The 26,394-nt window shown below is 52.5% G+C and overlaps 13 protein-coding genes across 13 annotated transcripts; 5 read left to right on the top strand and 8 right to left on the bottom strand.

The window, feature by feature from the left end:
- The first annotated feature begins 109 nt into the window (after window positions 1-109).
- BDV14DRAFT_5574 (chaperonin-containing T-complex subunit CCT8) lies at window positions 110-2,367 on the top strand. The gene is made up of 3 exons (XM_073777024.1): window positions 110-240; window positions 365-735; window positions 809-2,367. Exons 1-3 carry the CDS (start codon window positions 182-184, stop codon window positions 2,152-2,154), a joined length of 1,776 nt encoding a protein of 591 aa, XP_073633946.1. The 5' UTR covers window positions 110-181; the 3' UTR covers window positions 2,155-2,367.
- BDV14DRAFT_5581 (chitin deacetylase) lies at window positions 2,338-3,861 on the bottom strand. Its single transcript, XM_073777030.1, has 3 exons — window positions 3,084-3,861; window positions 2,648-3,012; window positions 2,338-2,568 (listed from the first exon to the last, which is right to left on the bottom strand). Exons 1-3 carry the CDS (start codon window positions 3,455-3,457, stop codon window positions 2,522-2,524), a joined length of 786 nt encoding a protein of 261 aa, XP_073633945.1. The 5' UTR covers window positions 3,458-3,861; the 3' UTR covers window positions 2,338-2,521.
- BDV14DRAFT_5637 (nitroreductase family protein) lies at window positions 3,647-4,900 on the bottom strand. Its single transcript, XM_073777046.1, has 3 exons — window positions 4,308-4,900; window positions 4,113-4,227; window positions 3,647-4,045 (listed from the first exon to the last, which is right to left on the bottom strand). The coding sequence occupies exons 1-3, from the start codon at window positions 4,743-4,745 to the stop codon at window positions 3,837-3,839; spliced, it is 762 nt and encodes a 253-aa protein (XP_073633944.1). The 5' UTR covers window positions 4,746-4,900; the 3' UTR covers window positions 3,647-3,836.
- Window position 4,901: 1 nt separating this feature from the next.
- Window positions 4,902-6,534, bottom strand: BDV14DRAFT_206648 (inositol-pentakisphosphate 2-kinase; the record flags this gene model as incomplete). The annotated part of the gene is made up of 2 exons (XM_073774946.1): window positions 4,902-5,666; window positions 5,731-6,534. 2 exons carry the CDS (start codon window positions 6,532-6,534, stop codon window positions 5,451-5,453), a joined length of 1,020 nt encoding a protein of 339 aa, XP_073633943.1. The 3' UTR covers window positions 4,902-5,450.
- Window positions 6,535-10,307: 3,773 nt separating this feature from the next.
- Window positions 10,308-12,155, bottom strand: BDV14DRAFT_5532 (uncharacterized protein). The gene is made up of 3 exons (XM_073777015.1): window positions 11,591-12,155; window positions 11,340-11,515; window positions 10,308-11,283 (listed from the first exon to the last, which is right to left on the bottom strand). The coding sequence occupies exons 1-3, from the start codon at window positions 11,797-11,799 to the stop codon at window positions 10,523-10,525; spliced, it is 1,146 nt and encodes a 381-aa protein (XP_073633942.1). The 5' UTR covers window positions 11,800-12,155; the 3' UTR covers window positions 10,308-10,522.
- BDV14DRAFT_5531 (uncharacterized protein) lies at window positions 12,156-15,104 on the bottom strand. Its single transcript, XM_073777014.1, has one exon. The coding sequence runs from the start codon at window positions 14,964-14,966 to the stop codon at window positions 12,513-12,515; it is 2,454 nt and encodes an 817-aa protein (XP_073633941.1). The 5' UTR covers window positions 14,967-15,104; the 3' UTR covers window positions 12,156-12,512.
- A 265-nt stretch (window positions 15,105-15,369) lies between these two features.
- Window positions 15,370-15,982, top strand: BDV14DRAFT_194761 (cytochrome c oxidase subunit 7; the record flags this gene model as incomplete). Its single annotated transcript, XM_073772009.1, has 5 exons — window positions 15,370-15,398; window positions 15,560-15,638; window positions 15,713-15,773; window positions 15,827-15,858; window positions 15,953-15,982. 5 exons carry the CDS (start codon window positions 15,370-15,372, stop codon window positions 15,980-15,982), a joined length of 231 nt encoding a protein of 76 aa, XP_073633940.1.
- Window positions 15,959-18,148, bottom strand: BDV14DRAFT_5505 (kynureninase). The gene is made up of 4 exons (XM_073777008.1): window positions 17,806-18,148; window positions 17,412-17,749; window positions 16,874-17,351; window positions 15,959-16,817 (listed from the first exon to the last, which is right to left on the bottom strand). The coding sequence occupies exons 1-4, from the start codon at window positions 18,002-18,004 to the stop codon at window positions 16,408-16,410; spliced, it is 1,425 nt and encodes a 474-aa protein (XP_073633939.1). The 5' UTR covers window positions 18,005-18,148; the 3' UTR covers window positions 15,959-16,407.
- Window positions 18,149-18,733: 585 nt separating this feature from the next.
- BDV14DRAFT_186592 (indoleamine 2,3-dioxygenase) lies at window positions 18,734-20,088 on the top strand (the record flags this gene model as incomplete). The annotated part of the gene is made up of 2 exons (XM_073770838.1): window positions 18,734-19,027; window positions 19,084-20,088. The coding sequence occupies 2 exons, from the start codon at window positions 18,734-18,736 to the stop codon at window positions 20,086-20,088; spliced, it is 1,299 nt and encodes a 432-aa protein (XP_073633938.1).
- A 397-nt stretch (window positions 20,089-20,485) lies between these two features.
- Window positions 20,486-21,614, bottom strand: yaf9 (YEATS domain-containing protein YAF9). Its single transcript, XM_073776993.1, has 3 exons — window positions 21,505-21,614; window positions 21,417-21,441; window positions 20,486-21,341 (listed from the first exon to the last, which is right to left on the bottom strand). Exons 1-3 carry the CDS (start codon window positions 21,535-21,537, stop codon window positions 20,638-20,640), a joined length of 762 nt encoding a protein of 253 aa, XP_073633937.1. The 5' UTR covers window positions 21,538-21,614; the 3' UTR covers window positions 20,486-20,637.
- Window positions 21,615-21,747: 133 nt separating this feature from the next.
- On the top strand, window positions 21,748-23,032 carry horA (ubiquinone biosynthesis protein COQ11). The gene is made up of 4 exons (XM_073776991.1): window positions 21,748-21,920; window positions 21,984-22,038; window positions 22,098-22,438; window positions 22,517-23,032. Exons 1-4 carry the CDS (start codon window positions 21,875-21,877, stop codon window positions 22,936-22,938), a joined length of 864 nt encoding a protein of 287 aa, XP_073633936.1. The 5' UTR covers window positions 21,748-21,874; the 3' UTR covers window positions 22,939-23,032.
- On the bottom strand, window positions 22,395-24,160 carry BDV14DRAFT_162377 (pre-mRNA-splicing factor SYF2). Its single transcript, XM_073766885.1, has 3 exons — window positions 23,863-24,160; window positions 23,172-23,810; window positions 22,395-23,115 (listed from the first exon to the last, which is right to left on the bottom strand). The coding sequence occupies exons 1-3, from the start codon at window positions 24,046-24,048 to the stop codon at window positions 23,068-23,070; spliced, it is 873 nt and encodes a 290-aa protein (XP_073633935.1). The 5' UTR covers window positions 24,049-24,160; the 3' UTR covers window positions 22,395-23,067.
- Window positions 24,161-24,693: 533 nt separating this feature from the next.
- Window positions 24,694-26,295, top strand: BDV14DRAFT_194755 (uncharacterized protein; the record flags this gene model as incomplete). The annotated part of the gene is made up of 1 exon (XM_073772008.1): window positions 24,694-26,295. The coding sequence occupies one exon, from the start codon at window positions 24,694-24,696 to the stop codon at window positions 26,293-26,295; it is 1,602 nt and encodes a 533-aa protein (XP_073633934.1).
- Between the last annotated feature and the right edge of the window lie 99 nt (window positions 26,296-26,394).

The raw sequence follows: 26,394 nt of genomic DNA, 5'->3' as shown, positions 1-26,394 counted from the left end.
AGCCCTAGCCCCTCGCAGTGCAAACGCAGCAAACAGCCGCCGGCAGACCGTCTCGAAGCTCCGCCAAAAAATCCCCAAGCCGCAGCAGCAGCAGCTCACCACAGCCTCACGGTATACACTCCCCCCATCTTCTCTCTCAATTGGCGATAGTCTAATCTGAGAGTTAGCATCCACACCCACCATGTCTCTGTCTCTGCCCGGGCCTTCCCAGGCCGGTCTCTTCAAGCCGGGCTACCAAAGGTAAGCGATTCCCACTCAGGATGTCCCCCGCGAATTCTCCACGACGAACAATAGGGGTGCACGTCCACGAGAAAACACCAAAATGAAAAGGGAACATCTGGCTAACGAATATATGCCAAAACAGCCACGATGCCGAAGATGGAGCCGTCATTCGCAACATCGAAGCCTGCCAGGCTATCTCGCAGACCGTGCAAACGTCGCTTGGTCCCTACGGCCGCAACAAGATTGTCATCAACCACCTGCAGAAGATGATCCTCACATCGGACGCCGCTACAATTCTCCGTGAGCTGGATGTCGTTCATCCGGCTGCCAAGTTACTCGTTATGGCCAGTCAACAGCAGGATGCGGAGATGGGTGACGGAACCAACCTGGTTATTGTTCTGGCCGGTGAACTGCTCAAGAAGGCTGAGGAGTTGCTGCGTTTGGGATTGAAGACGAGTGATATTACGCTTGGCTACGAGAAGGCACAGAACTTTGCTTTGAAGGTGTTAGAAGGTGGGTGAAACTTTCTTCCTGTGGCCTCCCTACTAGTACTACTTGAGAAGTTGTCTAACTACTGCTGCAATAGACCTCGAAGTCGACCGTCTCCAGGACCTCCGCTCCCAGGATGAACTCGCCAAAGCCCTCCGCACAGTCGTCGCCAGCAAGCAATCCGGCACCGAGCACACCCTCGCCGCCCTCGTCGCCGAAGCCGTCCTCGCCGTCCTCCCCAAGAACCCCGTAAACTTCAACGTCGACAACGTCCGCGTCGTCAAAATCATGGGCGGAAGTCTCGAACAATCTCGCGTGATCAAGGGTATGGTGTTTGGCCGTGAGCCCGAAGGCTCGATCAAGAAGGCCACCAAGGCCAAGGTCGGAGTCTTCAGCTGCCCGATCGACATCTCCCAGACCGAAACAAAGGGAACAGTCCTGCTCAAGAACGCCCAGGAAATGCTCGACTTTACCAAGGGCGAAGAGGAGCGCCTCGAGGCCGCCATCAAGGAACTCTACGACTCTGGTCTCCGCGTCGTCATTGCGGGCGCTCAAGTCGGCGACCTAGCCCTCCACTACCTGAACCGCTTCAACATCCTCGTCGTCAAGATTCTCTCTAAATTCGAGCTCCGCCGCCTCTGCCGCGTCGTTGGCGCCACGCCCCTCGCTCGTCTCGGTGCCCCTATGCCCGACGAAATGGGCTCCATCGACGTCGTCGAAACCACCGAGATCGGCGGCGACCGCGTCACCGTCTTCCGCCAGGAAGACTCGACCGCCGTAACCCGCACCTCAACCATCGTCCTCCGCGGCGCAACGCAGAACCACCTCGACGACGTCGAGCGCGCGATCGACGACGGCGTCAACGCCGTCAAGGCCATCACCAAGGACCCCCGCCTTGTCCCCGGTGCCGGAGCTACAGAGATCCAGCTCGTCGAGCGCATTTCTGCCTTCGCGGACCGCACCCCTGGTCTGCCCCAGCACGCTATCCGCAAGTACGCCGAGGCATTCGAGGTTATCCCCCGCACGCTCGCGGAATCCGCTGGTCTCGACGCCACTGAGGTTCTCTCCCGCCTTTACACCGCTCACCAGCGCGCCGGCGGCAAGAAGTCCGAGTCTGCCCCCGCCACTGCTGACGACGAAGAATCCTCCTCCGATGAAGACGAAGAAGAAGAAGAGGAGGAGGAGGAGGAAGAAGAGGAAACCGAATCCTCAGACAAAGAGGCCTTCTGGACAACCGGAATCGACCTCGAGGGCACCTCCTCGGCCGGAACCCTCGATGCCGTCGACGAGGGCATCCTCGACCTTCTTGCCTCCAAGAGTTGGGCTATCAGGTTGGCTAGTGAGTCTGCAAGGACCGTGCTGAGCGTCGACCAGATTATTGTTGCGCGCCAGGCGGGCGGGCCTAAGCCGCCTGGTCCCAACCCGAACTGGGATGAGGACTGAATGTTGTGAACTTGGAACTGTTAATAATCTATACTGGGTTGATAGTACAAAATGCAAATTTGCGATAGATTTGTGTGATGTCATGTTGTGGGAGTTCTTCTTTCGGTTGTGGGTATGCAGTGTAGTACTCTGGGCGTATCCGGGGACCGGGAACCTTCGTGCGTCTTACTGTCGATAGTTGTGCAGTACGCAGGCAAGGTGTCGATATAGACAAAGAATGAGGCTATGTCCTCAGTAGCACGTGTTACAAGTGTACAACGACACGGCAGGAACAGGTGATCGGTGATCCAAAGTAGGCATTAATTGATTGGCCAAGTTTTCAACAAGACACAGACTAATAATGATAGTAGACAAAGAATAATCGAGGCTAGCGATACCATGAATCCGAACCAAGACATGCCCCAACCGTCGTAGCTGCCGAGTCATTAGTGTAACTGCCTTCTAAGTCGAGCCAAGAAGGATACAAGGGAGAAAAAGGAGAAGGGTGACTCACGCTGCAACCCTCGCTCGTAGACTTCCTCCAGCATGATCCGCGTTAGAGTTCGGACGGTCTGCTCATGGACATCATGTGCCAGGACGATCGTTCCTCCCTGGTCAAGCTCGCGGTTGAACTTTTCTACACTGCGCCCAATCAGATCCGGGTGATCGTTCTCGTAGTCCTTGGTGTCAACGCTGGCGCCGATGACATGGTACCCGAGGTCTCCCATGATGCCAAGAACGTAATCGTTTGCGCTGAGGAACGGTGGCCGCATGTAGGTTGGTATCACTCCGACGGCCGCTGAGAAGGCAGCTTCGAGTGAAGTCATTTGCTCAACTATTTGGTCGTAGCCGAGAATCGGAAGTTCAGGGTGGCCCCATCTGCAAGACATTTCGTTAGTTCAGACGAGGGTCGAAGTTGGGAAGGAGAAGTAGATGTAGAGCCGACGTACGTGTGTGACGCGAGTTGATGCCCTTCGTTCACGACTCGCCGGATGAGCCATTCGTTGTTGGCAAGATTGTGGCCGTTCACGAAAAATGTTGCCTTTGCGCCGTACTGTGCGAGAATTCCGAGAAGCTCCTCTGTATAAATGTAGGGACCGTCATCGAATGTTAGGGCTACGGTTCCGGGAACGTAGCAGTGATGGATGTAGGCGCCATAGGGAATTCGTACAGCTCGGTCTGTGGAGTTTGCGATCGGAGGTACGGTTGGTGCGGGTGGTGCGGGTGGTGTGGGTGGTACGGCTGCAGCTTCAGTGCTTGGGAGGATAGTTGTAGCAAGGAGGGAGATGAGAGCTGTAGCGGTGGGTATACGAGGAAGCATCATGATGATATAGGTAAATATGGACCATTCGGCTAAGAGATATAAAGAGGCGCCGCTTAGGGATCGGTCTCCAGGACTGTCTTAAGATATTGGTGCAAGCGAGGAAGAGCATGATGGTTCGACATTCTTATAGAATTTGGAAAGAGCGTCCTCGAGGCCTTAACGCCGTTGGGGATAATAAATTGGAGGGGGGTTGGTGATGTTAGACCTTCTAGGAAGGCGCGGCCTGCACGTCAACGTACAAGCATTGTCGATGAGCCTGGAATATCAAAAAGACGTCTATTGGTCCAGCCGAATTCTATAGCGGTTCTAGCAATAATTTGTCCGGGGTATGAGTGCGGGCTGCGCCTGTTGATAACGAACACATCATCTTATGGGCGTCTCACCTCCTGCCCCCATATATCTTCACGCGCTCTTCAATTGGCTTGAAGATTTTCTCCCCAGGGGCTCCCTCTGGGCTGCCAAACACCAGCTGCGCGATCAGCCTCCACTCAGGTAAGATCCCCCACTGCTTGGCGACAGGGGCATCGATAAGCGGGTTATAGTGCTGCAAGTTCGCGCCAAATCCTAGGGATTCCAGTCCAGACCACACTTGCATAATGTCAGTACGGGAGATCAAAACAAACAATGGAAAAGCGAGGGGGCGGGGGGAACACACAGAAGTATTGGTGCATGGCGTTCGAGTGTTCAGCCCACGGTCCGAACTTGTCTTTATAGAGTGCGAACTTCTCCGAAAGGGGTTTAATGTGTGTAGGGTCTTCGTAGAAAAGGACCTAGTCGCGGTTTGCATGTCCCGATTAGCCCATCGTATTCATGCCCAACTGAGGTCCCATCGCGAAAGAATGTTACATACCGTCCCAACGCCGGCCTTGAATCCCTGTAGTTTCGGTAGCGTCTGCTTCTCCCACGTTTCTTTAGGTATAGCGCCTGTTTTTACGAGGCCTTGAAAGGCATCAATGGCAATATCCCACAATCGCTCATGCTCCTGGTGCAGGAGTACAATCAATCTGGTTGATTGAGTGTTGAATGAGCTGGGGACGTGCAGAATGGCGGCATTGACCAGCTCCTCAATCTTGGCATCGGAGACAGGGCTCTTTTTGCCAAGCTTGTAGATGGTTCGTCGGTCTTTGGTCAATTCGATCAATGTTCCTGTTTTGATGGTTTGTTTACGCGTCGAATAGGAGAATAACCGAGTAGTTCCTGTTAAGCTCGGGGAGAAACTGCGAACGCCATTGAGGTATAGTGAAGGTCGCGAGAAGAGTGACCGAGAAGTCGTGCGCAAAGCAGTCATGGTGCAAATACAATGGCTTTGTTAATCGGGATTCGGAGCAAGTCGAGAGCGAAAGTGTGTAGTAAAGGTGTCACGAGTCCTAAGTTGGAGAAATATATCCGAGAGCCGAAGTATCGGATTTGCGCCAAGACTGAGATTCCACTCCTCTTTGTCAGGCTTGAGTCACGCTTAGGAAGCAATTATAAGGAATGAGGTAATAGAAGATTGGCATAGGGCTAAAAGTCATAGCGTGGCAAATTCATGATTAATTGTTGTGATGCGTGTATAGAGAAGAGAGATGCAAATCTACCCCTAACCAAAGATCACTCCCATATCACCCAGCCCGCAACAGTATGCATTGATTCAATCAGATAGCCTCCCAGTCATGACAACATGATGTGAATGAAACATTCAAAACAACAAGACATAGGCAAAAACCTAACATGGGGTATTCCAAACAATACTTCAAGCACACCAACTCGAAACCAGCACCCCTCGGTGAAAACGCAAGACTCGATATCAAAGGACGTCAAGCGAGATGAAAGACGCCGAGGGAGAACGTAAAACCATAAACGCCGACCGTAGGTGCTCATCTATCGTGGTTATGAAACTTTCGTAGCATGAAGACTAAATGCAACTCCAGCACACAAGCTGTTGTCCTCATTAGATGACTGCTCACCGCGAACGTAGATTATAGAGTATAGAAGTAAAGAAAAAGCCATATTCTCACATGGAAGGAGGTGGCTGCCCGCGAGGGCTCGTGCTCTGCATCTGCAAGGCACAGTCGCATGGCTGCGTGTTGGCTTTGGCGCACATATACCAGCCTTCGTCGATCAACCGTTGCTCGAGATCTAGCCAGTACTGGGCTTTGCCTCCGCTCGCAGTTTTGAGGTCTAAATCGCCAAGGCGAATTTCAACGCGACCCTTTTCACTCCGGGGAATCTGCGTATTATTAGCCAACTGCCGTGCCGATCGAGGGTTTCGGACAGGCTCGCAGAATAATTACCTTGATATACATCGTACAGTCGCGAATCGTCATAGCCAGAGACTTATCCCGGGATTGCGGCGAGGGTCCGTAGAGGCCGACGTCTTTCATGCTTCGCTGTAGTGCCAAGAGTCTCAGAAGGGTGGGATTCCGATACAAAACCCTGGCAAGCCGGGTATGGTCTTTGTATCCTTTGACAAACTTAGTGGCGCGGAGAACATGCTCGAACTTGTCCGAGACCAGATCCAGAGGGCAGAAGGATCGCGCATCCATGGAGCCTGCTCGCCGAGAATCATGGTTCTTCATGTCCCGCAAAGCGCAGGTGCGACATTTGCGAGCACCGATCGGCGCAGATGCAGATTGCAGAAGCCACTTCGGCTTGAGTTCGGCCAATTCGGTTCCAGGGTTACCAAAGGAAGTCATATCCGTGACCAACAATCCAAACGGCTCCGTAACGGAAAGGTAAACTCCGCGTCTTTGTTTCGGTCGCTTTCCCGCGACCTCGGCGGAGCGCAATTGCTCGTTGCATTGCTGTGTTACACCCTTGGGAAGGTACACTAGTTCCTGGTCGACCAATTCCTCGGGCTTGAAGAGTGGGCGAATGTTCTTGTCAAAATTGCGCGTGATTTCCTGGTACGATACACCGGCCGGTGTGTCCTTGCGGAGTCGGAGCAGTTTTCCTTTGTACTGGGCAGGCACTGTTGGGCCGCTATTAAAACCGGGCGAAGAGGGCACGATAATCCGATAGATGATATTTGCACCACCTTCGGCGAGGTAGGCAAGTTGAACCCCAATGGGGAGTTCCAACAACTTAATCTGAGTCATTCGTCACGTCGTTGGGTGGTGAGTTGTTCTGGGTTTAACTTTTCTGGAAAAAACCATGGCCACGTCGGCAGTTCGCAGTGAAAGAGCAGTTACGACCCAATGAACCTAGACAATAGGAAAATGGGTGTGTGTTCAAGGGTTGAGTGAAATGTGCGATGAGAAGAATGAGTGACTCCTAGGGTACCGAGGAGCCAGATTAAGTAGTCTTGAATATCGGAGCTCGGGCGACAGGAGCAGGTGAGTAGGGCTTCAAAAAAGCAAAAGTTGCAATCTGATTTGCGCACAGATGAAATTAGGCTCTCAGCCGACAGTCAAATAATTTCTTCAGTGACGCAGTGCCTCAGGTAACCAAGTATAAGCCTCCTTCGAGAAAACGAAGACTAGCGCTCCGTCTGGTTGGGAGCGCGGTCACACCGTGATTTGCTTTTTGCGTTTTACTTATTTGAGATTCGCCTCCCTCAGGTGAAACGACAGTGCCTCGTCGAATCCAGCCAATGAAGCCGAGCCAGCGAGGAAATAAGCTCGAAGGAGTCGGTATAGTTATTTCTGGCGCGGGTTTACTCAGCTGAGATATGGCCCAGGATACGCTTGACCGGTTCCGCCGTGAGGAATGACCCCAGGTGATAAGGCTCAGACAACCCGATCGCGTTTAGTGCAGAGGGTCCTTGACCCGGACGTTGAGTCTTGTGCAGGATTTAGACTGTCTCAGCAGGTATCGCGCTTGGTAGCTCTTGGGTCAATGCTGAGTTGTTGTACCAATGAGAAAGCAAACAGCGATCGATCGCTGACTGTGCTCTCTACTGATGACGCTGCCAGCGCGGGCGTGGACGGGAATTAAGGATTGAACTCTGCGATCATCGACAAATGGCTGCGGGGTCACGTTCGATGGAGCGGCAAGCTCGGACAAGCTGATCTCGGGAGAAGCGGAATAGAATCACTAATGATGGCGTAACTGGCAGGCTGGAGAGCGCGTGGGCCGACGGTAGAGCACAGCTGAGCGCAGGAATGCCAGGGCGTCGGGCACGGACACTTCGGTCGAGAATTGGCAGGCTGGGGCGGCGCAGAGAACAGGCAGAGTCAAGCGACTAGCGGTCAGAACAGCACGCTGGTTGGTGGCCTGGGCAGTGAGCAATGGCAGCGAGCAATGGAAGATCTGCCTTCAGTCATGCAAGAAATCGCAGCAACGAGGGACAGGCTCGGGCTAGCAGGGGTGCCGCTGCTTCCAGAAGGAAAAGAAGCTCTTCCTGGATGGTGAGAGGAGGAAGCAGGAGAGTTTGAGGGGGAGACCTCTATTTATTCGAGAATCATGAAATGAAACCGATAACTAACAGAGTTGAGGTGAACCAGAGTTCCAGGACGGTGGAAGCGCCAAGGGCAGCGAGTAACGTCGTTTTGATCTTCTCGATGCGCCCCGCTTGTCTGTTCTCTACAGAGTAGCCATGATAAATGATAAATGATAACACGAGCTAGCCTGCAGCTGCGTGCTCTGTCCCCGTCGGGTTGTCAATCTTTATCTTGACATGCATGAAGCAGTAGTATGTTCCCACCAGACGAGCCATTGGCGCTGGTGGTGTAGAGTGTTGACTCAGTACCCCGCGGCGCTACAGGAGGGGCGCTTATCTAGTGCCGCTTCACCACTCGTCCTCCCCAATTACTGCCATCGTGAGGTTTGAGGTTCAGGTCTCCTGAAAATAGCGTCATCCAGGAAAAAGCAAGAAAGAAGCACATCACTATCCACCTCCCTGACATTCCCCAAACGCACCCCGCCCGCTCTGGCAATCCTCTGACAGTCCCGTCCACTGGCACCATGGCTTCCAATATCGCGACTCCCGCCCATTGCGTTGCTGACTTCTGTCTGATCCCCGTATGTCTCTGCCTCACATGCATTGCCCTTGCCCAGTCTCTCCGCATTTCACCCGTCTGCCTCGTTCTTCTCCTCTTATCTCATATCTCCTCCTATCATTTCCCTATCACCGCCGCCCCTTCACACGACCATGTGCAGCCTGCAGCCTGCACTGCACTGCAGGCCAGACACAACACAACCACTCAGCTAACCTATGTACTAACGCCATTCATTGCCCACATAGATTGGCACCTCGTCGCCCTCCGTTTCCTCTCAAGTCGCTGATGTCCAGCGATTGATTGAGAAGTCTGGTCTGAAATACGTCATGCACTCGGCCGGGACTACACTCGGTAAGTCGGAGCCTTGTCCGTCCTGTAATATACCTTCTATCTCTACAGTATACCCTCATATCTTCCGGGGTCCCTAGGTAGTGTCTTCCTAGCGACGGAGGATCTCAAGCCACGCGCTGAACCTCCGGCTAGCAGTGACCTACCTACTAGCTACAGTACCCACCCCCTCTACCTGCATCCTGTTCCTGTACTACTATCTCCTGCCAACCCGATGCACCTACAATCTACAACCCCGAAATGCAGCCTATACCAGGCTCCCCTGTCGTGGCCCCAGAATTGGCTCTGTCACCCCTCAGCCTTGATCCCAGCTGTGTCACCATGTCATTTCATTCCAGACCCGTCCGGTCGTGTTCCATTTTGCCTTGCATTGCCTTGTCTTGTCTTGCCCTGTCTTGCCCTGTTGCCCTGCCTCTTTCTTTTCTTTTTTACTGCACCATCACTACTACTCCTATCCTTTCCTCCTTAGAAATGTCACCTTCACGTCACAGCTAGGCTAACGCATCCTTCCACCGCCGTCCCCTCTGTCCCTCCCTGTCGGGATGGCGATGGGGCCGGGACGCGATGGGTGGAAATTACCTGCATACAGAAGGCTCCTGGGACCGAGTCCACCAGGTCATTGGTCAAGCACACACAATACTGCATGAGCAGGGGATCGTCCGCATCCAGACTGATATTCGGGTTGGTTCAAGGTGAGAGCCCACAGCAGTTTCTCATTTCCTTTCCAATCCCTCGGTTTGCATCGCATCCGTGCCTTTTCCTCTGCAAATTACACCCTGCATTGCATTACATCGCACTCTAGGTGGGATACGGACCCTGCACTCTGGAATATGGGTTCCGATCCTTTGGGGCCGAGGGTCTTTTCGTGCGCTGCATTGCATTGCATGCCATCCCCATTACCTATCTGTGTTTTGTCCTGCCAATCCTATCCTGTTTCTCGTCAAGGTCACGCAGTGCACTACATTGCATCGCTTACACCATCCCCAATCCCACGGGCCCGTCATTATCGCCCTGCATTGCATACCGGCTATCTCCCGTCATCCTCGTTATCGTTTGCATCAACGACGACGTCAACGATGACAATAAAAGCGAGATGCAGGGCTTCGGCTACAGGCCGATGTACACGTGATTCTGATCCTGTACCCTGTACTCTGTACTAATGCAGACGACATGGAAATGAACGGGGCGGTGCTGCATACCTACATAATGTCATCCCCAACCGCGCGTTTTCCTTCTCTCCGACGATGACGAGACTAAGCTGACTTCATCAATCTCATGCAGAACCGACAAGGTGCAGTCGTTTGAGGATAAGGTGAATAAAGTGCAGCAGCTGTTGAAGGAATAGGTACTCCGCAAATGGGACACCATTCCTTGGGGCTGAGTCTGTCAGGTGTAGGTATACATTCATACCTTAGGGATGCAGCCACCAACGGGAAATATATTGGTGGACCACATTATTCGGATCCTTAGTTGCCGAGAACTACTAAGCTTAGTTCATACCTACTCCTGTTAACTTATGGCGTGGATGACAGTCGCTTACGGGGTATGGAGGCGGAAAGATTGTTGCCTACCTACCCAAGGTACTTGGTCATAAGCGCATAGCGACGCAATCGGAGGATTCCCAGTTTAGGTAGTAGCATCTTATTCCCAAACGCCAATCCATGCATGGCTATCTAAGAGAACTTCGTCTAGTACAATTAGGTATCAAGGCGCAAAGTCGTAGCTGCTGATAAAACGGACAATTTTGAAGAACCAAGTGCGGACATAATGAAACAATGGCATTCGCTCAATCGCTCAATTAAAAGGAAATACCGCCGCCTAGAATCTCACCCCAGTCTCCGCCGGCCCACACCCAGTCGCCCATACTAGGGTTTGCACCGGCTTGCACACTCTTAACGAGATTGACCAGACCCTTGAATACGTTCGAGTATGTAGATGCTGAGTTCTCCTCGTCCTCTGCGACGGCAGTCACGTTTGTGCGGCCGACAGCGTTGCTGACGCCGTTCAGGCTGTCGACGGTGTCAATGGCGGGGCCCTTGTCAAAGAAGTCTACCAGGATAAAGGCCGGCTGGCGGCCCCAGTTGGTCTGACATTCAGATGCTGTATCACCGAGGTTTCCTGTGCCACCGGATGGGGCGTTGGTGGTACCGACGTAGCTCTCGTTGGGGGCTTGGTAATCAAGGAGAATAGTCTGGTAGAGAAAGTGGTTCATAAATGGCAGCATGTTGGCCGAGATGGCGGAGGCTGCGTCGCCGCTGACGCTCGAGGGTCGATCGGCGGTGCAGGAGAAGTTTGAGGGCGAGGTGACGTCGTAAGGGTTCTCGAAGATGTAAGTGAATTCGTCCATTAGATACGGGGCAGCGGTATTGTCGTCCAGCGACGCAACAAATGCCATCAACCGGGTTCCATCGTCGATGAGGGATTGCAGCGTCGGCCAGGAAGCTATCGCGCTCTGGGACGTAGGTTGGTAGGCGTAGTCGGTGATATTCGCAGCCTCAAACTCTGTGTTGAGGTCGGAGGCTGAGGCGTCGTCGGAGTTCACCAGCAGGACCGTCACCACTAGAACAAACTCAGTAAAATGCTCCATTCACAAGGCCAGCCTCGTCAAGTCATACCATCATTGGGATTCGAATCTAGCCAATTCTTGATCTCAGACAACCACGTGCGAAGTCGACCGGCATCCAAGAGCTCGCAACTTGAATGGCACAGGCGCCATTCATTATCTTCGTTGTGCACTTGCGCGGATACTAAACGGACACCGGCATCGAGCTGAACGGTAGTATTGTAAAACCTAAGATGGACAGAAAAGGTCAGTAACGTAGGCACGGGCAACGCAACGCCTTGCGAGACAATTAGTGCAACTTACTGATTCCCTGAGAGCGAATTCCCGGTCGACTCGTCGCGCAAAAATGGGCTATCGTGCGCCCCAAGATGAGTGATTTCACCATAAGATTTTGAACAGAGGTCCGGGGAGTTGTTGCATGCTGTAGAGCTGGAGGATTGTCGAGGAGCAAGAGGAGTGACAGCCGTGGCCGCTGCGAGGGGGAGAAGACACAAAAGCGATGACCCTAACATTTTGTGATATGAAGCGAAAGGGGCCTTTAAATCAAAAAAGGCAGGGACGAAGAAAGGGGCCTTGAGGCTGTGTTTGGCGAACAGTTCAGCAACGGTTGTACAATACCACTTGCTGACTGGAATGTAGAGCTGGGTATGTCCAATGCGTGATATTGACTGTCAACAATCGTAGCGTGAAGATCGAAAGACGGAGCAAGGAAAAGAGATTATCAAAAGGGAAAACGCCAGGCAGCACTGTCTCGTATCGGACTATTTATTTGGAAAGAGGGCTGCGAAGCCTGCGATGGTTGTCGATCTGGAGGTGGGACCGGCGCAATCATCATTGGTGTGTCACTTGAGTCTGAGACTCTTGGACGTTGGCATGAGCGCCTCATGGGTTCGAAATGCGAGCTAGCGGACCAGTTTACTCCACAGGGAATGAAGTCTGCGATGTTGTTGCGGTGTATGGACTGTCTGGGCTATTCTTGGAGACAAATCGGCTGCCGGTGCTGACGTTTGGGACGCGCCAGCCTGCCGTGGCGGAGTCAAATCTGGTCAGCCTTCGGTTTCCGGGGCACCTGAGACGCACGTGATGGGAACGTGGCTGAAGCATTAGGTAATGATCTCAGCCACGTGACTATGAGCCTGGCAGAAGTGTGATAGCCTGGGAGAGTTACTGTCAGAGACATACGATTGTCAAATATATACATTATAATCATCAGGAGCTTTATGCCCTAGGTGACTTCTTTCCACATTGGATCGCTCCTCATCTGGTCCATACGCCACCGCCGCCGGAGGATATGTTTAGGACGGTGAAACTGTAATAGCCAACGAAGGTGCCTTCTCTGATCATCATCCAACAGAACCGGGTTCCCCCATGCAGAATTGAGATCGGCAATGACATGATCGACTGTGTAAGGGTTGTGCCGGCGCAGTGCTCGATTCCTTGGCTTGTTCGAAGATATCGACGGGCCATAGAGCATGACGAGACGCTGTCGACACACCCGCCTGACTGTCGCTACTTCGACCTTGACACCGTGTCTTTGCAGCTCACGGAGCAATAGTATACCTCGGGCAAACGGGACGAGCTGTTCGTTATTTCTCCCCAGTGCATACTCGCGTCTGGACCTTAATCGACTGGGGGGGTCTATGAGGAAGCCCCAGGAAACAATTGCTTCCTGCATATGACGGCCAAAGAGCTTCTCCAGAGTCAGAATTCCAGTATCTGCACCTTGGGCAGCCCCGGCAGGATGCGTGTGAACGTTCGAGTAGCGGCGAGCCAACCACATACAGCATTCGTACAAACTGTGCCAGTGTGCGCCCATTCCAAACTGCTTGAGCATCTCGATCCATATTTTCAACGGTATTCTTCCACCCATGAGAGACGTCTTTCGTAAGTATTTCCAGGCAAAGGCTAGGTTATGTGGGGCTCGAAGGTTCGCCTGCTGGACAGCTCGACGGCCTGGCTTTCGAGGACCGAAAAGATAATTCACCATGAATTTGTGGGTCTCCGGATCCGGAGCATGGCCTTTGACGAGCATGTCAGCCACTGTATTTATAGCTAAGTTTGTTTCTTCGGCCGCGATATGTTTCTGAACATGGAGGTTGTTCATATACTCTCCTTCGCCGACAAGTTCTTTAAGAATCACCAGTGAAAACTGATATTGTCGCATATCATGAGAAGCATAAGAGGAGACCATAAATGACGCTTGGGTCTGAAGATCTTCGAGCACTTCGTGGTGCTGATCGCTGTGGATCAAGTCGTCCAAGAGAGTTTCGCGGTTTTCCTCAGCGAACTTGCGCAAAAGTCGTGCAAAGAGACTGTTCCCGATGGAGATTTTGTTCTTCTCCAGTAAGACTAGCTTTTCCAGGACGTCGCGACAACCATGAGCTCTTTTGGCCATCTCACGTAACGACTGGGGACCGATGGAGCGAACGCTGAATGTCTTCAAGCCGGCGATGACCATGTCCACAGTAAGCGCTCTGGTTGCGAAAATCCGAGCACCAAAATCATCTTTGAATTCCTGCGCCTTAAAACCATCTCTTACATTCAGTTCTTGAGTATCTTTGGCCAACGAAGGAGCGCCCGAATCGACTTGACCCGTAGACGGGAACCGCTCTGTCGAGTATCGCCAGATTCTCTCTCTTGTGGCCAGACTGGAGAATGATTTTGTGTATTCAAGCAAGGGTTGTAGTTCGTCAAGACCTTTCGGGTGATCACCTCGCTCGGTTAGAAACTTATGCATCCGAAGCAGCTCTTTGGTTTTGCCGCTCGCCAACAGAGCAGACATAACCCGCCCGTACGTTTTGTGACCATGCGTGTGCTTGCATATTTCTCGAAACGCAGATATCCTAGCTCTAAAACCGCCAGGTGCCCTCTTGGTGGCATCGTAATCTGAGACAGCTGCCGCCAAACAATCCGCGATATCGCTGGAATCGGAAAGGTGCGGATTTTGAAGTCGTTTGTGCCATTTCAAAGCGTGATCTGCCATTCCTCGCTTGATGAAGCTGCCCACTATGCTCTGGTATAGTCTGGGCCACCGTCTGCCTGTCTCTGCCCACAGTCTCGAGGCATAGTCGGCGACTTGTGCCAACACGGCCTCATTCCGAAGGCCGAGATCCACGAAACTCTGCCAAAGGGCATCCGCGCTTTCCCCGTGGACAGGCAGCTGTAGCCTACCAGAGCGATCCATCAACCCTTCCCAAATATGAAATGTTCCATTGTCCCCGTAATGTCGCTGCCGGTATCGTAGCAGCTCTAACCAGAGCTCAAAGTCATTCCGGTGCGCGGGATCATCAACTAAGCGCGGCCCAACATCCTGAGTATGGCCAACATCGGACTCGATTTCCAACCGTTCCGGATCGAGAGCCAGTTTCGCCCGACGCGTGTATCCAACATCTTGTGTCTTTGTATGCTGCTCGTCGTTTGCAGTTCCGTCTGGAGGGAGAAGTGAGTGCACCGGGAAGCTGAGGGATCTCCGGGTTGGCTTTGACCGGTTGTGCTCGTTCGGCGGCCGCGACTCCGGCACCTCAAGATCGGCTAGTTGCGGAGCGGATGATAGGCAGCGGAGACATTTTCGGCGAAGTTCATTATGTAGGTTCTCAATGCCGGTCGAGGATGTTACCAAAGAGTCAATAACTGAGAGTGCCGATGGCCTCTTCAACAGTCGGAGAAGAGCCGGGCGCATCGGTCTGGGAGAGAGGATGATGAGGGAGGGTTGAATCGCGACGAATCATCCTGTTCCCTCTCGCATCAAACAGTTCACGGGGTGTCAGAATTGAGTAGAGCGGTAACTACACGCTCGTTGTGCTGGTCGCGACAGGAGCTCAACCATAATTTTGACCGGAGATGGCCCTGACTGCCCGCAAAAACCACCTTTCCAGATCCCGACTAGCGCTATGTGAGCTGCAAAGTCATGTGACATTAGTAAGAGACTGCTTCTGAAAGGCGGGAAGTTGAGGGAAGTCACGTGAAGCTCGAGCTGCATTCGGGCCCACACTGCTCGACATCAACTGATCGTTCGACTCTCGCCCGTCATTGTCGCTCTTTTCCTCTCGCGAATCCCCTCATCGCACCCCAACACTGTCAAAATGTTCCGTACAGCTCCTCGTCTGGCCGGGTACGTATCCCTCGACGATGATATACCTAGTTTTCCCGACTCGCTCGTCAATTGAACCCGCGCCCGGGATCACATCATGCCTTGCTCGTCTGGCGGGCTCCGGCTGCAACATACGATGCCATTGAGACTCAGCACTTGCTAACTCGAGTCTTCCTCTACAGATTCGTGTTCCGCGAGAACCGTGTCCCCTACTACCAGCGTCTCTTCCAGTCGCACGACGGCAAGCGCCAGTGGTGGCAGGTCAGTCCGTCCCCAACCGAGCTTCCCTCCCTTCGATGACGGCCACAATTGTCTAACGTGCTATATTTCTGTAGACCTCCCGCAGCGGCTGGATCATGTACCCCTACCTGATCTCCGTCTACGGTCTTGGTATCGGTGAGTTATCGTCTAGATATACACTTGGAAGTCATGATCTAATGTCGTTTTAGCTACCACCTACGCTATGGGCCGCATGGTCTTCGTTAGTACCCCTCCAATCTCTCAAAAACAGCCTCTTCCGCAGCGCTGCGGTCAAAGGGATACACTAAAAAATCATTTGCTAACATTCACTCAAGGGCCACAAGACCTGGTTTGGTAAGGGCTAAACAGCTCGCGGCACACGTTTGACACTCTATCAGTCAGACTAGTTCCTTGGAGCCAACTGGCGGTGTACCTTGTTACAAGATGGATTCGCTGAGTGGAAGAATTTCAATGTTGTATATAAGCTAGAATCCCAATGTTTGAATCTTTCCCAGCTTCATATTCTTATAACTCTGAGCCCGCGTCTCAAGGCTTATAGTTTTACGTGTATTGACATCAGTCCATTTTCAAATCACTGAACCCCAAGTGGCACCTCGACACTACACCAAACGGGTCAGCTACTGATGGCGGCAGGTTAGGTCTTTATCTGACCAGTCTCAATCTCATCGAAGATCGTTATGAATAACTACCTACCAACCTCTATATATAAAACAGGAACACACAAACGCCAAAAATGCCCCTCTCAAACACTAATCAACTCACCCTACTCCTAAAAAGCAGACTTCAAAAGCTCCACAAACTGCCAAACCTCACTGTAAGTGTTATACAGCGGCACCGGCGCAACCCTCACAACGCCCGGCTCGCGCTTATCACAAACAACCGACGCTTCCTGCAACTTCTCCGCAACACTCGCCAGCAGACCAGGCTTTAGGAGGAGACTGAGCTGCGCGCCGCGCTCATTGGGGTTCGAGGGCGTGATGATTTGGAATTGGCGCGTTTCGTCTGTTGTGTCCTTCAGTAGGAGGTACTCGAGGTAAGCGGTGAGTTTTACGGATTTGGCGCGCAGGGCGGACATGGATGTTTCGTCGAAGATGGAGAGGGAGGCGCAGAGGCAGGAGAGGTCTACGGAGGAGGGGGTGGAGAGTTGGAAGCCGCCTGCGCCGGGGATGGGTTTGAATTCTGGGGTTGTCAGTTACTCTCCGCTCCGTTTCGTGTGAAGTAAGAATATCACTCACTGTTGTCCATCTTGAAGCGCACGGACCGGTCACCGCCGTACCACCCCGTCAGTCTGTGTCGGAACTGAGGAGCGTCCTCGCCCTGGCTGTAGTCGACCTTGCCGTGCTTTTCGTGGACGAATAGACCGCCCATTGAGCCGGGTCCGGCATTTCCGTACTTGTAGGTACACCAAACTGCAAAGTCGACGTCCCACTCGTGAAGTTTCAGTTCCACGTTAGCGAAGGCATGGGCCAGATCCCATCCGACCACGAGGCCCTTGGAGTGCGCGTATTCGGTGATGGTTGGGATGTCAAAGTATTGACCGGTGTAGTACTGAATACCGGGGAGGAGGATCAGAGCTGCGTCGGCGGCGTGCTCGTCGATGTAGTTGAGGATCTTCTGGGTGGAGATCTGGTACTCGCCCTCGTCTGGGCCGATGAGGACCATGGACTTCTTGGGGTCGAGATCGTGCCAGGCGATGTGGGACTCGATGGCGTACTAGGAATTGATGTTAGTGTGGGTATAGATAGTACAAGTATGCATCCTGGTGCAACGTACATGGTCACTCGGGAATGCCTTCCAGTCCATCAGGATCTTGTGCTTGGTTGCGGTTGGCTTGTAGAAGCTCGCCAGTAGCATATGCAGGTTTGCTGTGAGTGTACCCATAGCAGTGACCTCCTCGGGTGTTCCACCAACGATCTTGCTCATTGCGGTTCCAGCCTGGTCTGTGAGCAACCACCATGGCTGCAGAGGAGAGTCTTCGATTTCTGTGAAGTGGCCGCCGACAACGATTGATGACCATGTGTCCATTGTAGCTTCTACGTATTTCGAGGTAACTTTGGGCTGGACACCCAGCGAGTTACCGCAGAAGTAAATGCATGGTTCTTTTGAGAGGTCTAGAGCAATGACTTGTCAGAGGGCGCAAATAGATCGGGTTCTGTGTGACACATACTAGGCTTTGCGAGCTTCTTAGACGCAATGTTGGCCTTGGAGGGGATAATGAACTTCTCGCGGAAGGAAGCCAGGGGGTCTGCTGCATCCAACGAAGCAGCATATTCCTTTGTAGCTGCATCCTCGGGGAACACGGGCTTACCGCCCTTCACCCCATTGGTGCCGTTGACATCATTAACGCCATTGACGTGGTTGGACATGGTTGAAAGAGAGGAGAGTGCTTGAGAGGAGATCGGAAGGATACTTGGGACACAGAAGAAGCAAAGAAGGACACTGACGGAAACGCGAACATCTTCACCCGTGACCTTTTATAGCGGGGTACCATAGACCACAATGTCGATAAGCCCTGGAATCAACGTTGGTTTGGAGTGGTATAGGCAGGATCGGCGGCATCCGATTGCTTGATAGGGACCCGGATGCTGCGCCGGGCCCGCTGATAAAGGCCTTGCCCTGACCCGGATGTGCTTCCGTGCCCGCTTCCCTCCATCAACAATCCTCATGGATATGCTCTCTCCCTCGAATTGGTCAAAATAAGCTGCTGTAGTAGTTTGTTCTTATCAAGCCTATCACTGACACTGTAATAATCACGTACTTGCAATTCAGCCCAGCAGGTAACACAACGGCGGACTCCAACCTCGTTCCTGCTGCGGGTTCCTGGTCCGGGTCTTGCTTCCACCTGCCAGGCTGCCCATCTGCCGCTGTCACTGTGGATGACTCGCGGGCTGTGAGAATTGCGGGAGGCCTTGATAAGATCAGGTTAAGGTCATCCGGGCCCGCTTTCATCATGCCATTAACAAATGTCTTTACGTTGGATTCAAAGTCTTTATTTAAGGTGGACCGCTGATGCGTCTCCTTCAGTAATCCATACTTCGATATCCAACAGTGCAACTCCATCTTTCCCATCTCCTTTCACAAACAAAGTCAACAAAATGCTTCTCTCTCCGGACTTCTCACTTGACCAATATGAGGTCTCTTCTCGGAACGGTTTCCTCCCGGATGCTCCTCCGTTGCAGTGCTTGCCGGACTCTTATTACGCTTCCTGGGAGGCCGTTGCACAGGACCTGACCGAGAGCATACGTAACGGCACTATCAGAGAGGCTGTTGATAGCCTTCCTGTTCTTTCAACTTCGAACCTGAAGACAACGCCAGAATGGAGGAGAGCATACGTGGTGCTTTCATACCTTACACATGCCTACGTCTGGGGAGGAGAAACCCCGAAAGATGTAAGTATTAGACCCGGATTTACAAAGTTTTGCCGCTGACCAGAGATGCTATTCAGATTCTTCCTCCAGCTATTGCAGTACCATACCTAGAGGTCTCAAAACACCTAGAACTCCCTCCCGTTGCCACATACGCTGCCCTCAACCTCTGGAACTTCTACACCACATCTCCCAACGATGATCTTACCTGCGCCGACAACCTCCACGTAACACTCTCATACACCGGCACCAAAGATGAAGAATGGTTCTTCATGATTTCCGTGGCTATGGAAGCCCGCGGCGCCCAAGTCATCCAACTAATGCTCGACACCATCCAAGCCGTCTCCGTCGGCGACGACCAAAGAATAACCGCCTACCTGCACCAAATCAGCGAAGGATTCAACGAGCTGGCTCGCATCCTAGAGCGCATGTACGAGAAGAACCAACCCGCCGTCTTCTTCCACCAACTCCGCCCTTACCTCGCCGGAAGCAAAAACATGGCTTCTGCCGGTCTCCCAAGCGGCCTCTTTTACGACCAGGGCAACGGTAAGGGCGAGTGGCTCCAGTACAGCGGCGGCAGCAACGCCCAGAGCTCTCTCATCCAAACTTTCGATATCTTCCTGGGCGTCGAGCACACGCACATGGGCAACCCGACCAAGGCTGAACTCCCCAAGGCCAAGATGGGGAAAACACCCTACATCCAGGAAATGCGCAACTACATGCCTGGCGGCCACAGGCGCTTCCTCGAGATGTTCACCCGCAACGCCAATGTCCGGCAATATGCCTTGAGCTGCAAACTCGGCACGCCCGTCCGCGACGCCTACAATGCAGCCGTCATGGCCCTCGGCTGCTTCCGCGACAAGCACATCCAGATCGTCACGCGGTACATCATTATGGCGGCCAAGATGCCGCCTCCTGCAGACACTCCTAAGAGGACAAACTTGGCTTCGTCGACGCAGACGGTGATGAAGGATTCTGACGAGAAGGTCTCGGCGGGTGTGAGTGGGACGGGAGGCACGGATTTGATTCCGTTCTTGAAGCAGACGAGGGATGATACGAAGGCTGCGGCACACTATGCGGATTAGAGTATTCCTTTCATTCTTCCTCGTTATTGCTTCTGCTAGCGTGGCCTTTTGACGCGATAGAGATAAAACCTTTTGTTTCGTTTTGTACCTTAGCGAGATCTGAGCTTTACTTTTGGACAATTGATTATTTGTCATTTTGCTGGGTTCGGACTTGGTAGCTTGTGCTTCACATAACTTGATTTCGTAATTCATGAGATGGTCGCTGCCGTGGATCAAAGCTCTGCTAGATTCAAACCCAAACATCATTCGAGACGGTTGAAGCAAGATCACGATGATGCTAGAGGATTTGCTGGCGAGTCTCTCCTTGACTGAGAGAAGGATAGTGGCAAAGGTCCGAAACGGAATTCGGACACAGTCAAGATTATGGCCTGTTGTCACATTGCACTGCGAAAAGCATAGCTTTGAGTAGAGGCGGGTAGGCGTCTTTGTTGTCCGACGACTGAGGGCGCTTGGAACGATCAATGTTGGTTGTGTGGTTGAACGACAACAACTGAGTATCGGAAGAATTATCCAACTCTCGGTATCATCTGGCCGAAAGAAAATCACCCTCTATCTCTTCTTGTTGGTTTGTGTCGGGACCCCTTCGCTCTCACGCAACTCAGCAAGCCTCTTCTCCCTCTCGATCAGCCTCGCCTTCTCATCCTTGATCATCTGCTCAACAGTCTTATTCGCCTCCGCCAACCGATCCAATTCCTTCCCCTCCCCAGCCCGACTATACGGATTATCCACCGTCTCATTGAACGGAATCTCCGCAGTCCTCCCGCCCTTCGACTGCAACGCAGCCTTCGCATTCTTCCCTCCCTTCCCCTTAGATGGCTGTGCCCCCGCCGCGCCCCCAGTCAAATACTCATAGAATTGCTCAACGGGCTCATTAAAGACGACCTCCTCGTAATTCTGACTGATCACCACTTCCCTCCGTTCCTTTTTCCCCTCCGCGTCCGCGCCATAAGGATGTAACTTGAGACTATGCCAAAGCGTCTGCGGTTTCTCCATCGACTCAGGCACGAAGTAGATCTTAATTTGGATTTCGAATTCTCCCCATCCGGTCTCGGCGACTTCGAACGGCGGGTGCTCGACTGTGCGGATATTTTGCGGGTATGTCTCGTGAAGCTTGAATTGGACCTTTTTGACCCAGTACGAGATGTCCTCGCCGTTTACGCCTTTTACGTAGACGCGCCATGAGTGTGTGTGGTCGGGGGAGACATTGGCTGGTCGGTTCTCGGGGTCAAAGGGTTGCGCTTCGCTGCCGAAGACTGGAGAACTCTTTTGTTAGTCGCCGTTCAGCTGGTTGTTGTAAGTAAAGTAACTGCAAGAAGGAGAAGATGTACCAAATGGTCTGAAAATTGAGACACCCTGGTAATAGCAGTCCGGTTAATCTTCGCTCAATCCCTTGTACCGGCTGCGCTGGTAACTCACCCTGACGCGCTTAGTCGCTGTCGCGGAAGGCATAATTTTGGCCTGAAGGTCGCTTCTCAGAGAAATTTCAGCAGAGACGTGGAATGAGTTCGTAGATGGAAATGTTGAATGTTAAACAGTGCCAAAGTGATCGAAGGAACGCCGCGCGCAACACTTTCCGCGGATCGGTCCTAGGCACGTGACTACATCGATAACGATTGCGATAAGAACGTCACTGCGAATAATGGTACGATCGAGATCGAGCTCCAGCTCCGGCAGAGCTTCTTCCGCAGTGGGCTCTGGCGTCACTTCTTTCATACGACTTCTTTTCTAAAGCCGAAATTTGAGGCAGCTGCTATACAATTGAACTGGCTCGAAATACTCCAATAATATGGCTACCAAGAAGCTTGTGGTCGCTGGCGGAAACGGCTTCCTAGGTATTTCTTCTGTTCCGCGCCTAGAGAGCTATTGCCCGGTTGCACAGTGCTGACGGTTTGTAGGGTCAAGAATATGCAAGTCGGCTGTCACGAGAGGCTGGGAAGTTACATCGCTCAGGTACTTCCCTGTCAGCCTTCAACTACCGGTCATTATTCACTAATATATCCATCCTCTAGCCGATCCGGAGAACCACGATGGGACGTCGTCACCAGCTCCCCCCAGCGCCCAGGGTGGGCAAAGTCCGTTGAATGGGCCAAGGCCGATATGCTGAGACCCGAATCGTACAAGCCATTTCTGAAGGACGCATCGGCGGTGGTTCATAGCATGGGTATCCTGCTAGAGGCCGATTACAAGGGCGTGGTTCAAGGGCGGGAGCCGATTATCTCAGGGCTGCAGAGGGCTTTCAGCGCGACGAAGCGGGGGAGTCAGAATCCCCTCCTGCGACAAGAGGGTGAAGCGCTCAAGGCGCAGGAGGGAGATGGACAGTTTACGTATGAGCTTATGAATAGGGATTCTGGTATGTACGAACTAGAACTGGCGGAGATCATGATGATGGTGTGAGAACTCGCTAACCTGTTGGTCTGGGATTGTTTAGCTATTGCCTTGGCACAAGAGTCTCTTAACGAGAAAGCTTCAACATTCCTCTACATTTCCGCTTCGTCCGGCGCTCCCATTCTTCCAAGTCGATATCTCACAACAAAACGAGACGCGGAAACAACAATAGCATCACAACTGCCGGATCTGCGAAGTGTCTTTGTACGCCCTCCCTTCATGTACGATTCGAGCAGGAAGTTCACCCTGCCTATCGCGCTCGGTGGCTTTGTCGGATCCCAAGTCAATGCGCTTTTGGGTAATAGATTGGGTTTCTTCGGGGCGATGGTGGACAAGCCATTCCAGGTCGACACTGTTGGCGAGGCGGTGGTGGAAGCGCTGGAAGATCCGTCCATAAGCGGGCCAGTCGGGCCAAGAAAGATTGAGGCTTTGGCTACCAAAGCATGGAGGAACAGCATGCTGTAATTGACGGTCTTTGTCGATCACCAACGGCCCTTGAGACGTAACGGAGGGAGTTTGCGGTTTCAATATGCCGTTTGCTGATGAAAGCCGCTAGAGGCGCGGTTGATGGAATGCGCAGTGTATAGTATGTAATTATATCATGGTACCTCGTTCAAAACTATCCCGAATTTCCGTAGTGTACTGGACGAGAGTTAGCATATTGTCCGATATTCACACAGTTGGGTTTGAAGACAAACCTTGTTATAGAATCGACCAAGCTTCTGGTTGAACTGCTTGTTCTTTTCGTTAATGTAAGTAACATCCCCATCATCATCGCCGCCACGACGCTCTCTCCTCTTCTTGAGTCGGACCTCTTCAGCTTTCCTGAGGTCCCCGACGAGTTTATCGACAGCAGCGCGGTTAGGCTTTTGCTCAGTGAAACCAACGGTGTCGGCTGTAGAATAGAAAGTGCCACTCTTGTCCACCGCAATCATTTCTCCATCAGCGGTTTCGACTATTTCGAGGTCGCCATTCGCAGCAGCCTTTTCGATAGCAGCCATTTTCTCGGCTTCGTAACCCTCCAAGTCAGGCTTAATTTCCCGTAGCTGCCGCTTGTACACCTTTCGCGCGTCCTGTGTGTAGTCTTGAAACGCAACGTCATCCCTGTGGCGCTGCTTCTTTTCCATACGCCTGTCCCATTTCTCAGACTCATCCACAGTCCAGTCCCATGCGCGTTTGCGCTCAAAATCTTCTCCAGCAGCCTCTGTATCGGCCTTTAGCAGGTTGTGCGAGGCAAAAGCATGTTTGCGCGAAAGTGAAGAGAGGAGTGATGGGTCGGTCGCGAGACGTTGAGTTTCAGCTGCTGTTTCTTTCAAGTTACGTTCATTTGCGGATTTCTGCTTTCATGTTAGACGATGTCGAGGAATCGATGATGTCAGGATCACTTACGGCTCGTGCTTGAAGTGCTTTGAATCTCTCTTGTCTTGAACAGGCTTTTGAATCAGCACCATCATTCTTGCCACTGTCCTTGTCGCTCTTCTTTCCCGTTTCGCTAGATTCCACTTGCGGAGCTGTGGGCTTCTCTTCGGCGTCGTCGACCGGGGAAACCTGCTCGGGAGTCGATTTGGCTGACATGGCCAGTGTTGGAAGAAATGCAGCAGTTCTTGGTCTATCTTGCCATATAGAGAGAGGAAATGTAGTATATTGCTGAGAGAACTTCTGTAATCACGCCAGAGCTACCAGGGCGATTCTAATGCGAAGCATTTCTAGAGAGCCGTTCGGCGACGGGGACGATGGTTGAGGCATTGACCGCCCTCTTGACCGCCTTTCTTTGTGTATAAATCCCTGTCACTTCTGTAACCATCAATCAGGTGATTGCGAGGGCTCAGGCCCCTGGGCGATGCTTAGCAACACCTTGCTCTTTTTGTAACTCCATCTGTCCCTATATCCTCGTCAAATGTAAAGCATTCAATGGCACAGTATGCTCCTAAGCGGTTCCTGCGGCCCAGCACTTTGGGGACCGGTTCCTGGGGGCGCACGTCCAACCTCTCCCCGTCATCGACTGGCAAAGTAGTTCAAGGCCGACCTGGACCTGCGCAGTCGGAGCTACTTAGATTCGCCCTTGCAGGGAGTGACGATACAGAAGCCTCGTATCCGACCCGCCAACGTCCCCATACCGATCTATTTGTGGAGAAATGGCCAGGCGATTCTCTTGCAGTTCCATTATGGGCCCCTCGACCGCGAAATTTCGAGTCCTTTCGTGAAGAAAGAGAGGCGCTTATGAGAAAAGCCAATGATCTTCGTCAACTCCAAGCTTTCGTGGAGAAGGCTGCGATTTCTGGGGAAGGAGCCGGCTCTGTCATTCCTCTAAGTTGGCTCCAATGGAGGCGTGTACTGGAGCGCTGTGAGCGGCACAATAATACGCCTAGCGAGATTCTTGCTTTCATCAACGGGATTGACACGAGGTTAAGGGGCCTTGGTAGCACTTCACGCGCGGTTCTACATCAGGCGGGGATCAGATACGCTTGTCTTGTTCTCTCCGAGCCGTCGCTAAAGCATCATATGCAAGGCTATTCTGCCGTTTGTCCAGTATTGCCGCACTATGTCAGTATTATGATCATCAAGGATTTGCGCTGTGCTCTTGAGAGACTACGCATCCAGGATCCGAAGCGCGATATAAAGACCCTACTGCAACTGGTTACTGGGGATAATGACCCTGACGCTCTAAGCTTGCATCAACTGGTCCCCTGGGGACGGGATGAAACTGTTAACAGCCCTGTGGGAACATACTTATCGCTGCTCGTCCAGTTGGGGGATAATACGCTTCGCCATGATATCTGGAAACGCTTCCTGCGTTGCCTAGTCAGTACTGACCGACGTCCCGGTGATTACCATGATTATCATGCTGCGTACGCATATGCCGCCAATCTTCTTGACGCTGGTGATTTTCCTGGGGCTCAAGCTGTTTTAGAATCAGTCTCGAGTTGTGCTGGGTCAGACTTACCCGGAATCGCAACGTACCGGGGCTTGGATCGCCTTCTGAGAGTTGACGCCGTGCGCGAAATGATAGGCCAGCTTGTTAAGGAAGACGAGCATAAACTACTCCTTGAAGCTGAACTTAGGCGCATCGAAAAGCGGCTTGGCATCGAGTGGTCGCCTGAAAAGGGACTACACGCCGGACTTGCAAATGGCGACGCGGTTGCGGACCAGCCGATACTGACAATGGACGGAGATAGCCTTGGTTATGACAGTCCCCAAAGGTTTATTGCAGAGATCCAGGCCCTCTGCCGCCCCTCATCCGCAGCTGACTTTCGCCGGATCGCGGATTTGTTGGACGAGCATGACGGTAATTTGATCCCTATCTCAATAAGCTCTTGGCCAGACCCAAACGCAAAGTTGTACTGGGCTCCTCAGCGCTCACCTGTTGAGCTGCAGCAGAATTCTTCGTTAGGGTACCATTATCCGCAGGGTCGCTCAAAGCTGGAATTGGGGTTGTTTAAACTCATCCCGAGCAAAGACAATAGTCCTTTTGCCTCTGAACCGCCTTTTCATATGATGCAGCTTGGCTATCTCGTCGCAGAGCGACGGTTGCCGGATGATAAAGACTCGAACACTTCGCCTGAACTGGCAGAACCTGGGTATATCCTGGCATTGGAACGTTCTTCGAATTCGTTTCTGGCTGTTTTCACTGGAAAAAGTCGTGGTGCCGTCAATCCCGCAACTGTGGTTAGGTCTGGCAATGCCCCTCCCGGCTGTGCATTGATCATGGGTCTAGATGGCTTCAGGATGAAATACAACCTGACCCAATTCTTTCGCTTCTCCAAGTACTCCCTTGAGTTAGACCCAGGACAAGATCTGGGCCTCCAATCTGCCGATCTATAAGTCGTAAGGAGGCTGTCTAGGAATCTGCACCCTTATCGGATGACTGACCCGCTACTCCCTGAACGAGTCGATGATCCTGCTTAAACCAGTGTTTAATAC

This window comes from Aspergillus stella-maris (assembly GCF_047715825.1).
Source record: "Aspergillus stella-maris strain CBS 113639 unplaced genomic scaffold BDV14scaffold_1, whole genome shotgun sequence".
NCBI lineage: Eukaryota > Fungi > Ascomycota > Eurotiomycetes > Eurotiales > Aspergillaceae > Aspergillus > Aspergillus stella-maris.
Note: the sequence above shows the minus strand (reverse complement) of the source record. Positions and strands in the feature narration are given on the sequence as shown.